The sequence below is a fragment of the Carcharodon carcharias genome, chromosome 2 (assembly GCF_017639515.1).
Source record: "Carcharodon carcharias isolate sCarCar2 chromosome 2, sCarCar2.pri, whole genome shotgun sequence".
NCBI classification, from domain to species: Eukaryota; Metazoa; Chordata; class Chondrichthyes; order Lamniformes; family Lamnidae; genus Carcharodon; species Carcharodon carcharias.
The window spans coordinates 185,033,379-185,048,874 of record NC_054468.1 but is presented as its reverse complement, the minus strand read 5'-3'; the positions used below and the strand labels follow the sequence as shown (position 1 = coordinate 185,048,874).

Genomic DNA, 15,496 nt, shown 5'->3' with positions numbered 1-15,496 from the left:
GGTCCTATACCAGTTGCAGAACCCCATTTGCAATTTTCAGTGCCAATGATTGGACTGCACAATCCATCCAGGGGGATTGGGGGAGATGAAGGTGTAATAATAATGTCACTAGGCTAGACCAGGGCCCAGGTTAATGCTCTGGCAACATGGGTTCAAATCTCACCACTGCAGCTGATTGAATTTGATTAATAAATCTGGAATAGAAAGCTAATCCCAGTAATTGTGCCAGGAAACTAATGTCGATAATCATTAAAAAATCCATCCAGTGGGACTAGGAGTGGAGCTGTCTAACCAGTGATCATTAAAGGAAGCATTGCAGACTGCTCAAAAACAGGTACGTTTCAGGTGCAAAAATGATTTTTAACAAAGAGAGTGCAAGTTAAAACTTCTGACATTTTTTTAAAAAAAACACAAGGATGAATTTAACAAAAGTTCCACTTTTTAACGTGCACGTATTGTCTTAGCTTTTGAGTGGTTCTCACCTTCAGTACTGCCATCTGATAAACTATCAATCAGTGACTCTGAACAGGGATCTACTGGCCCGATGAGCTCTGATCCATCGTAAACTTCACCATCCTGCAAAATAAACTTTAAAATGTAACATGGCAAAATAAAAATCCCCTTATTTTCATACAAAAGGTTTTTTTTAAAAAGAACAGCCGGGAAGCTATTTTAGATCCTTGAATACAATGCTCTCTAGCCAAGAGGGCAGGATCTCCATCAGTGCTCTTCTTGAACTGGCTGGGGGACCAACATGTCTTCTGAACGGCTGAAAATCAAAAATCTGTTTGGTAGGAAAACAGCTCTATTCTATCGGATTGATTAGAGCCAATCTTAATACCTATAATAAATTTTCAACTATTTTACTGTTACTCACATTGTTTAAAAGAAATTCCTTTGCTGAATGTGTTCACAGAAGCTTGGGTCATGTTGGCACAGGTGCCCTTCAATACCTCGCCCACATGGCAAATGTTCATGTTTGACAGTAGACACTGAATATTGGGAGGTATTCCACAAGACCTCTTTAGTTTCATTTAAAAGTAAACTTCCCCTTCGTGCAATTGACAGATGCAAACCATTGTAACTTCCACTTCAGGCCAGCTTGGGGGTCGAAGTTTATAATTAATGCTGTGCTGTGGCAGCATTAGTATCCCTTTTGCATCTGTACTTGCAAGTCACTCTCCACCCCAATTTCACTGTCCACCCCAATTTCAGCAACACAAATTGCTTGAACAATCTTTGAACGTTAATATTTACAAAGAAAGCGCAAATAATGGAACTGTTGGCACTGCAAAAGAGGTGAGAAATCAGGAAAGGAAATTTATCCCTTGCCTCTGGAAAGTAACTTGTAGATGGAACTGGATTCCCACAAGGATGACGCAACCTGATTTCACATGTTAAGACTTCTACTGTAACAAAGAAAAATAGGAGCAACATTGTCTAAACACTATGGGTAGAATTTTCTGGCTGGCGTGCAGGTAGCGGAGCCCGCATGCTAGCACTTAAAATGGCGCACACTGACGTCGCATGAGCGTCCCGACATCAGCGCGCAGCATCGCGATATTTCAGTCGGCAGATGCGCACCCGCCATTAATTAAAGGCCTCATTAAGGACCTTAACTTGCCAATCGTTAACGATTTTGAGGGGCCCGTGCGAACTTCGGCTCGGTGCACGGGCCCAACGGGCAGGCTGGTAGGTGATTTTTTTACAAACCTCATCCAGTGGTGAGATGACATTTGATAGCGGTTTTAAAAATGTTTAATAAAGTTTTTGTTTATTTCATTAACATGTACCATCTCGTGTGACATTTTCACGTGAGGGGGATTTATTAATTTTTTATTGTTCTATTTTTTATATTTGCCAGCCTTTCAGCACTCTCCCTGAGGCAGCACTTAGTCTCAGGGAGATGTGCACTCTTTTGCGCACATGTGCGAAAGAACACACTCTGACAGTTGGAGAATTCCCCCCACCCCCCCACACAGGAAGCGCTCCATCGGGCAGCCCGCTGGGCGGGCCTTAATTGACCCGCCCACTTAAAATGGCGGCAGGGCCCGTTTCGGCGGCAGCGATTGGCTGCCCACCCGCCGCCGATTTGGTGAGGCCTGCCCGCCCATCAAAGGCAAAATTCTGCCCTATTTGTGTGGACAACTTATACTTTAAAGTGCTGAACAAACTTTCCCATTTTATTTTTTAACACAACCGAAAATCCCAGTTCACAATTTATGCTTTACACAGTCCCTTAGGTGGGCATTCAATCCAAAGTGATTCTTGGTTTGAGGGCTTTCTTTTGTTCTCTTCCTTTCCCAGTCTGGTAACTTTCAACCCCAGAGCTGTCTTTCATGGCAAGGGGTTTTCCCTCTAGTGCAAGCTAACTCAATCTTCCAGCCTTGTTTTAAATACTCGTGAACTTGGTCTTTTCAATTCAAGCACGAGCTCCCACCCACATTACTGCATGGTGAACCATACAGACTCAAGCTGCTCCCTCTCTCTCAGATCCTGACAAACAGACTGTGTCTTTGAGTTTTCAGGGATATCTTAGAAACTTTTTCTTTCTCAAAGCCCATCTCAATGGCAACATGAATCACAGGGGCCTTGTATCCAGATAGAAATACTGACTAGCTATCCTCAAGATCCCAATCCTCTTTTATCTTGGATGTAAATGGACAGTTTAAAGCATAACTGTTTACAATCCTATATTCTCAACACCTCCTCGGGACTTTGGAGGCTAGAAGTATAACTACTGTAAACACAGATGCTGCAGCAAAAACAAAAATACTGCCGATGCTGGAAATCTGAAATAAGAAAAAAAATTGCTGAAAAATTTCAGGTCAGGCAGCATGTGTGAAGAGAAAGAGCTAATCTTTCAGATCGGTGACCTTTCATCAGAACTCAGATGCTTCTGCCATTGTCTCCAAGTGTGAACACCTTACACATTCTTTCCAGCAAAACAACCAACGTTTCCCTTTAATCTTTACCACATCACCTAGGCCTGTTGTTATGCAGACTTCAGATGAGGTGACATAACCCCCTTCATTTATCCTATTTTAAAGACACAGCCCCGAAACATAATAATCTTATAAATCTCATACTTGTAACAATAGATTGACTATTAACCTGTTTTAGAACACTATTCAGTAAACGTCACTAAAACTTTAGTCCCTGCAATAATTTTCCTAGTCACCTGGTGGCACTCAAGTATTTACCATCGACCAGGCAGAGGTGACAGAAGCACAGCATTTGGCTTGAAACTTATCTGACCTATTCACCAGCAAGATCAGCCAGCTTTATGAAAAGGTTGTTTCTCAGTATATGGTCTTCCATAGGGCTAAAATGGTTAAAATAGCTCAACTATCACTATGTGTTAAATTGCCATCTTGATGTACAATGAAGGCAATTTTAAATGAAACCAGAAAATGCTGGAAAAGCCCAGCAGGTCTGGCAGCATCTGTGGAGAAAGAAAGGGAGTTAATGTTCAGAGTCTAATATGACTCTTCTTTGGAACTCAATTTTAATTTTAGTCACTTCAGTGATAACAAAAACATGCAACAAGGAACTGGCAACCCGTTTTATATCCCTTTCTATTTTTGCTGAATTCCATTGAAATCAATACAAATTAAAAGTTAAGATGTGAAACGGATTGCTAATTAGCTATCACCATTTTACACTACTGCAGTCAAAATTACCCCTGATTAGTCATTCATGTGTGTTAACTCAATTCCCTCAATAAATCAATGGAGCTACCAGTCATATTCCAGAAGTCCAGCACGCATTCCAAATATAAACAGATGCATTTATTTATATAAAAAGGCCAGCCAGTCTAACAAGGAGGAACAAAGAACATCAAAATAATTAGATGCAACTGTTCTTTTTTGAGCAGTGTTAGCGATAAGTAGACTTGTCCTCCCCAGCGCTTCAAAAATTATGTACCGTTCTTACAATGTCACAGTTAGCAAGTAACATACAAAGAAGCAATCATCTTGGTCAATAGTGCAGAGCATACAGTACACCTGTAAAAACCACCTTATCACTCTCAAAATCTTAAGTTTATCACATTTAACAGGTTTTTTCCAAAATAACTTCCTCAGTTTCCATGGCATTATTTAAAAAAAAGGCATGAATGAGGCAACAATGCAACAGTCTGACGTCTCACAAGAAATTTAAGCAAACAGAGGGTTACAAAGAAAGAACACAGGCCGTGTCATCTACAACTTGATAATACAGCATATACAATGAATGTTACAGAGGAGTCAACCAGAGACTTGAGCAGAAAATCTAGGCTGACTTCAATGCAACGCTGAGGGAATGCTGCACTGTTGATGTTAAACCGACGCTCTACTTAATGTCATGTAATCCTTTTATACCCAAGAAATTATCAGAAGATTAGCAGGAGAGTTTCCCCACATTGACGAGGTAGGGATTACTATTGGGATTGCTAAAACCTAATTGCTGGGTGATTGCTGGTAGACGATTAAACTGAGATTCATCTGGCCCCGATGAGACTAGATGAAGCAGAACAGGGGAACTGTCTTGGTACCCCACCTGACTTTTATCCTTTAAACACCGCCACCAGAAACATATCATCTGGTCGTTGAGTTTATTGATTTTTGTGGGATTATTAAAAAAATAATTGATGGGATGTTGGCATCGCTGGCATTTATTGCCCATCCCTTGGAACGGTGATATATTTCCAAGTCAGGATAATGAATGGCTTGGTGGGGGACTTCCAGTGGTGGTGTTCCCATGTGTTTGTTGCCCTTGTCCTTCTAGGCGATAGCGGATGTGGGTTTGGAAGATGCTGTCTAAGCAACCTTGATGGGTTCTTGCAGTACATCTTGTAGATGCTACACACTACTGCCACCTTTCATCGGTGGTGATGGGAGTGAATGTTTATGGATGGAGTCCCAATCAAGTGGGTGGCTTTGTCTTGGATGGTGTCAAGTTTCTCAAGTGTTGAAGCTGCACTCATCCAGGCAAGTGGAGAGTTTTCCATCACACTCCTGACTTGTGCCTTGTAGATGGTGGACAGCTTTGAGGAGTCAGGTGTGTTACTCACCAAAGGATTCCTAGTCTCTGACCTGCTCTCATAGCCACAGTATTTATACAGCTAGTCCAGTTCAATTTCTGGTCAATGGTAATCTATACAATAATGTAATAGATCATGAAGCCTGCAACAAATTCGTCCCCACCTATACCTTGAAATGACGAGCATTACTAAGTCAAACAATATTGTTCTTTCACTGCTAGGACCATTTCTATATTCCAGCTAGACTGCAACAGCATTAATTTTTGCAGCAGGTGACATCCTCCTCCTTCCTACAATGTAAAATAGCTTTGGATATGATCTACCCAAGGTCAATTCTGAATGCAAATTTATGAATCTCCCCAAGGTCATCATAAAACTGAATCCTTTCAATCAAAGTTGAAACATGCACAAAAACAACTTGGATATAACTGGCACAATGTATATGTTAATAGTAACCTCAAGAATTAGAAGTACAAAGACTGATCAATGCATCTCCCTCATAACCAGCTCCGCAGATTGAGGGACTACAATATTTATGCTTTCTTACTCAGAACCATAGCTGCATACAAATGAGAATAGGAAAAAAATACTTTCATTATATATTGTCTTCATTGAGTATTGGTCTTGCAACCTTGAAAGAATCCAACTAAACAGCTGGCCTTCAGTCCCAGTGTTAGGTAGAAAGAAAGCATTTTCTGACTCCAGTCTACCAAAGTTTCAGCATTCCTTCCCTGGACCTGCTAGCAAATTGACCACCAGTAAGGTACAGCTTTGACTAAAATGTTTCTGCAGCCACTTGTTTGCATTCTACTTCTTATTTCAAAGTTTCTTAATTTGAATTGTGCAGATTGAAGTTGAAATCTTCCTCCTGTATTATTTTATTAAAACTGAACAATGGAACTTTGTCAAACACAAAAAACTGCTTTGAATTAAGAGGAATCTCGGCTATTCTAAAATCCTAGAAAGTGGATTGGCCGGAGGAATAATACTGCAGGTTCAGCAGGCAATGTCTGGATTTTCACATTTCCAAAGTGAGTTTCAGTGCTCAAATTATGGTCCAAATTAATATTGACCTTTAAATACATACGTTAATACTTGCTGCAGACTCTCCTATTTAAAAATAGAGAAAACAATTAAGAATTAAAATCCATTCAAAATGCATCATATCTACATTCTTTTCAAAATAACAGCTCCAAGTTTACTTCCTGAAATCAAAGACCGAGGAAAGCTTCCAGAGACGCTGGAGTCTATAAATATAATGTGGTCTTTAAGGTGAACAGCTATATGGAAAAAGGTTAAAGGAACAGCAAAACATTGTTCTAAACTTGCATGACTTGAACTGACCTCTTGTTGATGTCACCACTTTAACACCAAAAGGAAGGGTGTTTGGTGCCAAAAATGACAGCTAAATATTAATAAAAGCCCAAACCATTTTACAGCTTTCATTGTCAGTAGCATGGTTTACCTTTACTGAAACTGAAGTTGTCACACAGCTGCTAAGTCTCAGCCTGCATAACCCTACAGAAACACAGGACACACATGATCTGCACATAAACTAAACGAACAGATGGTTTGCTTTCCTGATTTTCTGTACACCGACCTCTTGATCAAAGGCTGGAGTGCAAGTAGCACAGAAATAAATTGGACCACTTTAAAATCAAGATCAAACACCTATTCTAACATCCAAAATGAAAAACTAGATTTAAAATTGCCATTTTCATTTACGGCAATATTTCTCTAAGGTGATGTCGAACACAACAGAACAATCGCAAGGGTGAGAGCTGTCATTTTAGACACCTGTTACAAGATGTTAGTAACTGCCCTTCATGATAGATATAGCTGATGGTTCTCAATGACCATCATCACATTGTACACCTTGATGATCCATACAACAGATTACTACAGTCCTACAACCACACTCAACAACACACTCTGACTCAGGTCTTTTGGACACCTCTTGTCCTCCATCACCATTTCTTTCACCTTACCACTGACCACCATGCCATCAGTCAGCTTGGACCTATTCTCTGGAATTCCCTTGCCTCTTCATTTCATCTCTCTCCTTTCAGATCCTCCTTAAAACTCACCTCCAAGATTTCTCTCCCATTATCAACTACATTTTTACAAAATGTTTCAGATTGTTTTCTCTTTTCCAAAATTACTTTTACAAAAACGAGGCATCAACAGTATATACCTTAAAGAAATCTTCAAGCGGTTTGCTGTTATACAAGGCTGGGATATTAGCAGAGAACTGTAGGAGGTCTTCAGCACATTGTCTTCTTTCTTCAATCACAGTCTCATCAAAACGACCTGCAACCAAATATGTAGTTATCATATTTTTTCCTAGTTTTATTTCACCTATAATTATACTGACTGCCCATTTTCCTCTCATAGCATCAAACATTCAACAGAAAGGGCAGGGTTTTTCAGGTGGCGGGGTTTCCCACCCCGACACTCAAGAGTCGACAGAGAACGCATCCCTGCCAATACTTGCTGTCCCACAGCCATTTTAAGGCTTGTCAAAGCATTAATTGGCTAAGGGCAAGACATCTGGCCCCATCTGGGAAGGAAATCCTAATTTTGGAGAGCTATCCAATTGGCCAGCAGCTCTGTAGTCCCAGTAGCACCTGGTTTGACTGGTGGCCGCTACTTGGACTGCAGGCAGTCCCCAAAGAAGAAGAGGTGTTTATGGAGGCCTGGCTTCAGGCAAGTCCAGGGTATCAGTGGGGTGGGGGGGGGGGGGGGATGCAAGTTGGGTGTGGGAGCTAAATTTGAGAGCCGGGGGGAAAGATTGACAAGGGCATATGTCCTTTTTAGGGCTGCATCCAATGGGCACAGGGGCCTCCCAAATGAGGTGATCACCCTCTTGCCCGACATCTGCTCGTGCAGTAAAAGCCGCTGTGCTATTCCCACCTGGCGAGGGTTGCCACCTGCCACTTTAAAATAGCGGCTGGGGTAGGCTGAGGCACTTAAGTCGCCACTAAATTGACCTCAAGGGCCAGCCCACCGCCTCCACTGACCCCGATAAATTGGGACATAGGTCAGGGCAGGCAGATAGACAATGGATAGACCATGCGTTCTATTTTACAAGCCTCCATCCTGCCTTCAAACTTCCCAGCAGTGGACAGTAAAATTCTGCCCAAAGCTTGTTTTTTAAATAAATCAGCACACACTTTACAAAGCACATCCTTAAATACAAACTTGAGTGAAATGATTCAAATCCATTCATTGATTTTATTTGGACTAGCTTTATTAGTCACAGGCTCTGCTGTGCTTTAGTCCAGTCAGCACAAACATAAAATATCATCAATTGACACAGGCCACCATATTCGGAAAGAAATGGCTGGTTTACATGACTAAATAGTACATCAACCTCAATATTAATTCTATTGTTGCAGTAGACTGCAAGCTGTGGGTAGTGCACAGCAAATCACAACAATCATATAACTTTTTAAAAATCATTATAATCCCAACATAATGAGACAAATCAAAATGGGTTACATTACATTATTTTCTTCATGCTGACTACTATTATTTAGTTGAGACATAACCTACTACCAAATTAAGTTGCATACCTCATAGCCCTGAAGGGATGATGGGGCGAGTTTATTTGAGAAGGGGTAAATGGGAAAACTCTGAAGCTAATCTTTACAATATTGCATAGAAAGTCTTTATCAATTAGTGGGGCAAGCAAATGGAATATTAGTTTTGCATCTTATTCACCGAGAGCACATTTCCCCCACCCCCAGATACCAACATGGAATGTCCTAACTGTTCCGAAGACAGGTACACTGGTCCCTGGATAGGCCACAAGACAAGACACTTTCAACAAGTGAACTGAAAAACAAGACTGTAAAACATAGTGAAAGAATACCAGAATTATTCAATTCTCCACAGCAATTGCAAAAAGATTAAAGACAGGTCCTGATGTACTCATTGTCAAAAGTATCCCAGTGTCTGACGTGGAAGTCACTTAGAATACTAACAAAAATAAATGATAAACAAATTGTCAGAAAATGAATGACATGCTCGTGAATAAACAGAAACAGTTTGCAACTTTTTAAAGTTTCTAAGTTATTCACTTTCATGAGTTGCATTCGTGAGTGCATAACTCCATTATTGAGTATAATCAAGGCTGAGAAAGGCAGATTTTTGATCCCTCAAGGGATAGGAGACCAGGTGGGAAACTGGAAATTTGGCGGAACATCAGCAATGATCGTACTAAAGGGTAGAGCAGGCTTGAGGGACCGTATGGTCTACTATTTCTTATGTTCTGAGTCAGATGGCTAAAGGTTCAAGTCCTACTCCAGGTATTGAGCACACAACCTAAGCTAACACCTCAGTGCAATACCGAGGGAGCACCGCACTGCTGAAGATATGGCCTTTCAAAAATCATGGCCCTGCCCTTGGCACTATTTGAAGAACAGCAAGTCAGTTCTAATGGTGTCACGAACAATTATCCCTCAATCAACACCCCATTTAAAAATAATTAACTGGTCATTATCTGAGTGTTATTTGCTTGTTGTTGGGACTTTGCTGTAGAAACCTAGCTGACACAACAGAGACTACAGGCAGAATCTTGCCCGGTCACATGGAGGTGAGGAGGAGCGTAGGACATCAGGTAATTGGGACAAGTTTCCGCCTCTGGCCAATACTGCTGGAAACTGGGTAGAAGGGGCAAAGGACTACCCACCCAGTCACAGCAGTTAGCCAATCTGCACATGTATTTAAGTGCCCAATTGTAGGCAGATTGGGGACCCGGATGGGATTTTCCCGGTGGCAAAGGGGGCCTCCACTGGAGGCAGCTTACAGATAGATGGCCTGCAAGGCCTCTGACACCTCCACCCACCCTCTCCACCCCCCACAGACATCTGCATGGTTCAGCAGGCCACAGCTGCAGGTCATCCTGTGGAGGGGTTCCTCCACACAGATGGTGGCCTGGGTAACTGTGGTCCATAGGTAATTTTTATAAAATTGCAAAGTCTTCAGAGGGCACCTCAAGATGGAGACACCCAAGTGGTCCACATCCTACAGCGTCAGCACCCACCTCTGCCAGTGGGGCTGCAATCTGCCTTCTGATTGGAGGGCCTGAAGCCTCAGGAACCCATCTGCCATCTCCAAACTGGATTGGGGATGCCACTTCCTGGAAGATCGTGCAAGAGGGTGCGATACCAGCAAGCGTGGGGTGGGGACTCGAGAATGGTTTCAACCTGTGATCATCTTTAAAGCAGTGAAGATTCCACCCTACCCTTTAGAAGTAAACCATTGACTCTAAAGCTGCTGAGGACATCCTGAGGACATGAAAGGTTGCATGTAAGTTTTGCTTCTCTAACTAAGACCTCTTTATCTATTCCCCTCACCCACACCAAACTGTTTCGTCTGTTGTATTTTCTCATATGGTCATATCCTTAGGAACCACACAGCTTACCTGCTGTATGTGTCAGCATATAAAGAGTCATTGCCATCTGTTGCTCTATATCCAAACATCTAGCTACTGAATCTGTTCATCACACTTTAAATTTTCCCTCTTTCTAGGTCTGATCTCTTTGCCCCCACCCATCCCTCCCCCCCCCAACTAAAACCTTGGTTAATTTCTCCCCCATTACCTAGCTACCTTACCTAGATGGATATTGATATCAGTTCAATTCAAATGAAGTCTCTTCCTTTTGTACCACTTCTTCCGGCTCTAGATTGTGCCCTAAAGACCGAAGAACATGAAGCCTTCCTTTCTACACCATCTTTCCAGGAGGGTGTCAGCCTCTTTCAGCAGTACCATGGTCGCCTAAGTGAAGGATGTGGATTCAAGTACCACTTCAGAGACTTGAACACAAATTCGAGACTGACACTGGAGTGTAGCATTGACAGAGTTCTGTGTTGTCAAAGGTGCAACGTGTTGGTTAAGATAATAAATCCCCTGTTCGCTCTCTCAGTTGGGTGTACAAAATCCAATGGCACAGTTTGAACAGAAACAAGGGAGTTTGGCTTGATGTCCCTGCCAATATTTACCCCTCAATCAACATCACTAAAACAGATTATTTAGTCATTACATAATGCTGGTTATGGAGGTTGCTGTGCATATAATGGCTGCCCCATTCCCTATATTACAGTTGCAGTTACTATACTGAAATTCAGAGAAAGTTCACTAGGCTGATTCCTGGGATGGAGGAGTTTCTATTATGAGGAAAGGTTGAACAGGTTGGGCCTGTACTCATTGGAGTTCAGAAGAATGAGAGGTGGTCTCATTGAAATGTACAAGATTCTCAGGGGGATCAACAGCGTGGATGTTGAGAGGATGTTTCCTCTCATGGGGAAATCAAGAACTAGGGGGAACTGTTTTAAAATAAGGGGTCTCTCATTTAATACAAGATGAGGAGGAATTTCCTTTCTCAGAGGCTTGTTAAAGTGAGGATGGCCAACTCTGGGAGAAAGAAGGAAGGGACTCTTGTTCAGGGGACGGGGGGAGTTATGCTGAAGAAAAACCGGAGAAATGGAAGAGATGCAGGGTGGGTGGGCAGAGTGGTGAAAAGACCAGAGGAACGGGGGAGGGGGGTGGGGGGGCTGTTGGCTGAAGATCACCAGCCCCAACAACCCTCCCTCTCAGGCATGGGCATGCCTACCCCCACCAACCCCTCTGGAGAGGTGCCCGATGCCCTCCAGCCCCCCACCCCGCTCTCAGGCCTGCCCGGAGCCCCCACTTACATCTGTCCAGAGCTCTCCACCACCCCAAACCATCAGGCCTGCCCGGAGCCCTCCACCCAACCTTCAGGCCTGCCAAGCACCTCTCTCCTCCTCTCAGGTCTGCTGACAGCCCACCGCCTCCCAACTCCCCCCTCCCGACTCCCACCCGCCGCAGGCCTGCCCAGATTCAACTCTTCTCAGGCCAGCTGGAAACCCCTGGGCCCGTTACAGACTCAACCCCTGGACTCGAGGCTCAGAGTGCTGCCACTGCTGGAGCCCCCCCACTATCAGGAACCCCCCAATCAGACCTGCCCAAAGCCAGGAAACTGTCAGGAAGAAGAGCGCCGGTCAGTACTGTTGCTCACTCGTGGCTGGCTCTGGAGACACACAGTCTCTTCACTTGCTGCCAAAGGAATCCTGGAAAAATTCTGCCCCCAGAAGGCAATGCCCAGGATGCAGGACAGGAAGCCAAATTCCAGGACAATCCTGGAAAATCCAGGATTGTTAGTCACCCTGGTTACTGTTTGAAATTCTCTTCCCCAAAGAGCAATGAAGGCTTGGTCATTGAATATACTCAAGGCTGAGATGGGCAGATTTTTGATCTACAAGGGAGTCAAATGTTATAGGGGGGGCATGGAGGAAAATAGAGTTAAGGTTACAATCAAATCAGCCATTATCTTATTGAATGGCGCAGCAGGCTCGAGGGGCTGAATGTTTTATTAAGAACATCAATGATAGGAAGTCAATTACAGTACTTTAAAAAGTATTTAAACAACTGTAAAGCATCTGGACTTCTCAAGGGCAATGAAAGGTCATATATAAATGCAGGTTTTTTAACTCTTTTTGCATGCTGCCACATCTAATTTATTTCTCTCACATATCCAGTACATGACAACAGGGCTAATACGATCCTTGTAGTCTTGCATTTTAGTCTACAGCCTAACTCAACAAACTCTCTCTCTAAAAAGTCTACATTTCTCTTACAAAGTCTCTTTCCCACCCAAGTGTATCCTTCCTAAACTACAACTACTTGTTGGTATCCCTCCCTTCTTGAGAAACTCATTCAAATGTTTCACTCCATCCTTTAGGCTAGCACTTTGGAGATGCCTTTAGGGATCCCTGGTCAAGCCCAGTGGGAAACCAGGGGATTGGGAAGCCTACAAAGACCAACAGAGGACAACTAAAAAAGAAATAAAGGAGGGAGGAGATTAAATATGAGGGTAAACTAGCCAGTAATATAAAAGAAGATTGCAAGATTTTTTTAGATATATAAAGGGTAAGAGAGAGGCAAAAGTGGACATTGGGCCGCTGGAAAATTATGCTGGAGAAGTAATAGTGGGGAACAAAGAAATGGCAGAGGAACTGAATAGGTACTTTGCATCAGTCTTCACGGTGGAAGACACAAGTGACATCCCCAAAGTTCAAGAGAGTCAGGGGGCAGAGGTGAGTATGGTGGCCATTACCAAGGAGAAGGTGCTAGGAAAACTGAAAGGTCTGAAGGTGCATAAATCACCTGGACCAGATGGATTACACCCCAGAGTTCTGAAGGAGATAGCTGAAGAGGTAGTGGAGGCGTTAGTGGTGATCTTTCAGGAATCACTCGAGTCAGGGAGGGTCCCAGAGGACTGGAAAATTGCTAATGTAACCCCCATGTTTAAGAAGGGAGTGAGGCAAAAGATGGGAAATTACAGGCCGATTAGCTTGACCTCGGTCGTTGGTAGGATTTTAGAGTCCATTATTAAGGATCAGAATAATTGGAAGTGCGTGGTAAAATCGGGCAAAGTCAGCATGGTTTCATCAAGGGGAGGTCATGCCTGACAAACCTGTTAGAATTCTTTGAGGAGGTAATGAGTAGGTTAGACAAAGGAGAGCCAATGGATGTTATTTACTTGGACTTTCAGAAGGCCTTTGACAAGGTGCCGCACAGGAGGCTGCTCAGTAAGATAAAAGCCCATGGTGTTAGAGGCAAGGTACTAGCATGGATAGAAGATTGGCTGCCTGGCAGGAGGCAGAGAGTGGGGATAAGGGGGTCCTTCTCAGGTTGGCGGCCGGTGACTAGTGGAGTTCTGCAGGGGTCAGTGTTGGGACCACAACTTTCCACTTTATACATTAATGATCTAGATGAAGGAACTGAGGGCAACCTGGCTAAGTTTGCAGATGATACAAAGATAGGTGGAGGGACAGGTAGTATTGAGGAGGCAGGGAGGCTGCAGAAGGATTTGGACAGGGTAGGAGAATGGACAGATGGAATACAACATGGAGAAGTGTGAGGTCATGCACTTTGGTAGGAAGAATAGAGACATAGACTATTTTCTAAATGGGGAGAGAATTCAGAAATCTGGAGTGCAAAGGGCCTTGGGAGTCCTATTCCAGGATTCTCTTAAGGTTAACTTGCAAGTTGAGTCGCTAGTTAGGAAGGCAAATGCAATGTTGGCATTTATTTCGAGAGGACTAGAATATAAAAGCAGGGATGTGCTGCTGAGGCTTTATAAGGCTCTAGTCAGACCACATTTAGAATATTGTGAGCAATTTTGGGCCCCGTATCTCAGGAAGGATGTGCTGGCCCTAGAGAGGGTCCAGAGGTGGTTCACGAGAAGGATCCCAGGAATGAAAGGCTTAACATAAGAGGAATGTTTGAGGACTCTGTGTCTATACTCGATGGCGTTTAGAAGGATGAGGGGGGATCTGATTGAAACTTACAGAATACTGAAAGGCCTGGATAGAGTGGATATGGGGAAGATGTTTCCATTAGTAGGAGAGACAAGGACCCGAGGGCACAGCCTCAGAGTAAAGGGAAGACCTTTTAGAACAGAGATGGAGAAACTTCTTTAGCCAGAGAGTGGCGAATCTATGGAATTCATTGCCACAGAAGGCTGTGGAGGCCAGGTCATTGAGTGTATTTAAGACCGAGATAGATAGGTTCTTGATTGGTAAGGGGATCAAAGGTTACGGGGAGAAGGTGGGAGAATGGGGTTGAGAAACTTATCAGCCATGATTGAATGGCAGAGCAGACTCAATGGGCTGACTGGCCTAATTTTTGCTCCTATGTCTTATGGTCATAGCAGCAAATAGTCCATCTACACCCCTAATTATAGAATTGTTCACAACTACAGCTCTCCTATTCCATTTGCTGTCTTTATTTGTCCCTCACAGGTAACCCCTCATGATAAAATGGTGTTAATCTTGGTTCATTTCACTGTATCTCCATCCTTGTGCTCATCACAGAGAACTAAAGATGGAAGGATTGAAGAGGGGATACCTGTTCAACAATTCCAAACTGATCAGAGTTTTCTGTAAAGCCCTCCTGTCCCCTCCTCCTCCAGTGTCATTCATTTTACTTCCTCTGTTTCACTGGATAGAAATTTGCCCCCGTCGAGGGGGTTGTGCAGGGGTGGTCACGGACCCCATCGGGTCCACGCTGCCATTTTATGTGATGCTCGCCCAGAAGCGCTGTGTGCTCCCTGTGTGGGCGGGCGGGAGTTCCCTGAGTCGGGAGTGCACAGAGGTACCTCAGGGAGATTAGTTTTAAGTTTTAACAGTTCAATAAAGTGTTGTAAAAATTTCTATGACATGTCCCCTCATGTGAAACTGTCACATGAGCTGGGACATGTGCATTAATTTTAATAATTTTTTCTGAAAATTTTAAATTATTCATGAAATCTCATCCCACCCATGGATGAGGTTCCATGAAAAATGCGAAAGCCGCCCAGGCCCTTCGTCTGCCCGCCAACCTTAAGGACGGGCAGCTTTCTCAATAGGCTTAATTAGTTCATTAATGCTGCGCGCCGGCCGAAC

General features: G+C 43.4%; 1 protein-coding gene across 2 annotated transcripts in view; it reads right to left on the bottom strand.

Moving 5' to 3' along the window:
* The window catches only part of rps6kc1 (ribosomal protein S6 kinase polypeptide 1), a 218,955-nt gene that overhangs the window by 182,522 nt on the left and 20,937 nt on the right, over nucleotides 1–15,496 (bottom strand). For both annotated transcript variants that reach the window (XM_041174609.1, XM_041174600.1), the window contains exons 4-5: nucleotides 7,218–7,333; nucleotides 483–576 (exon numbers count right to left, since the gene is read on the bottom strand). In XM_041174609.1, coding sequence (XP_041030543.1) covers nucleotides 483–576; nucleotides 7,218–7,333 — 210 coding nt within the window. The remainder of the gene's footprint in view (nucleotides 1–482; nucleotides 577–7,217; nucleotides 7,334–15,496) is intronic.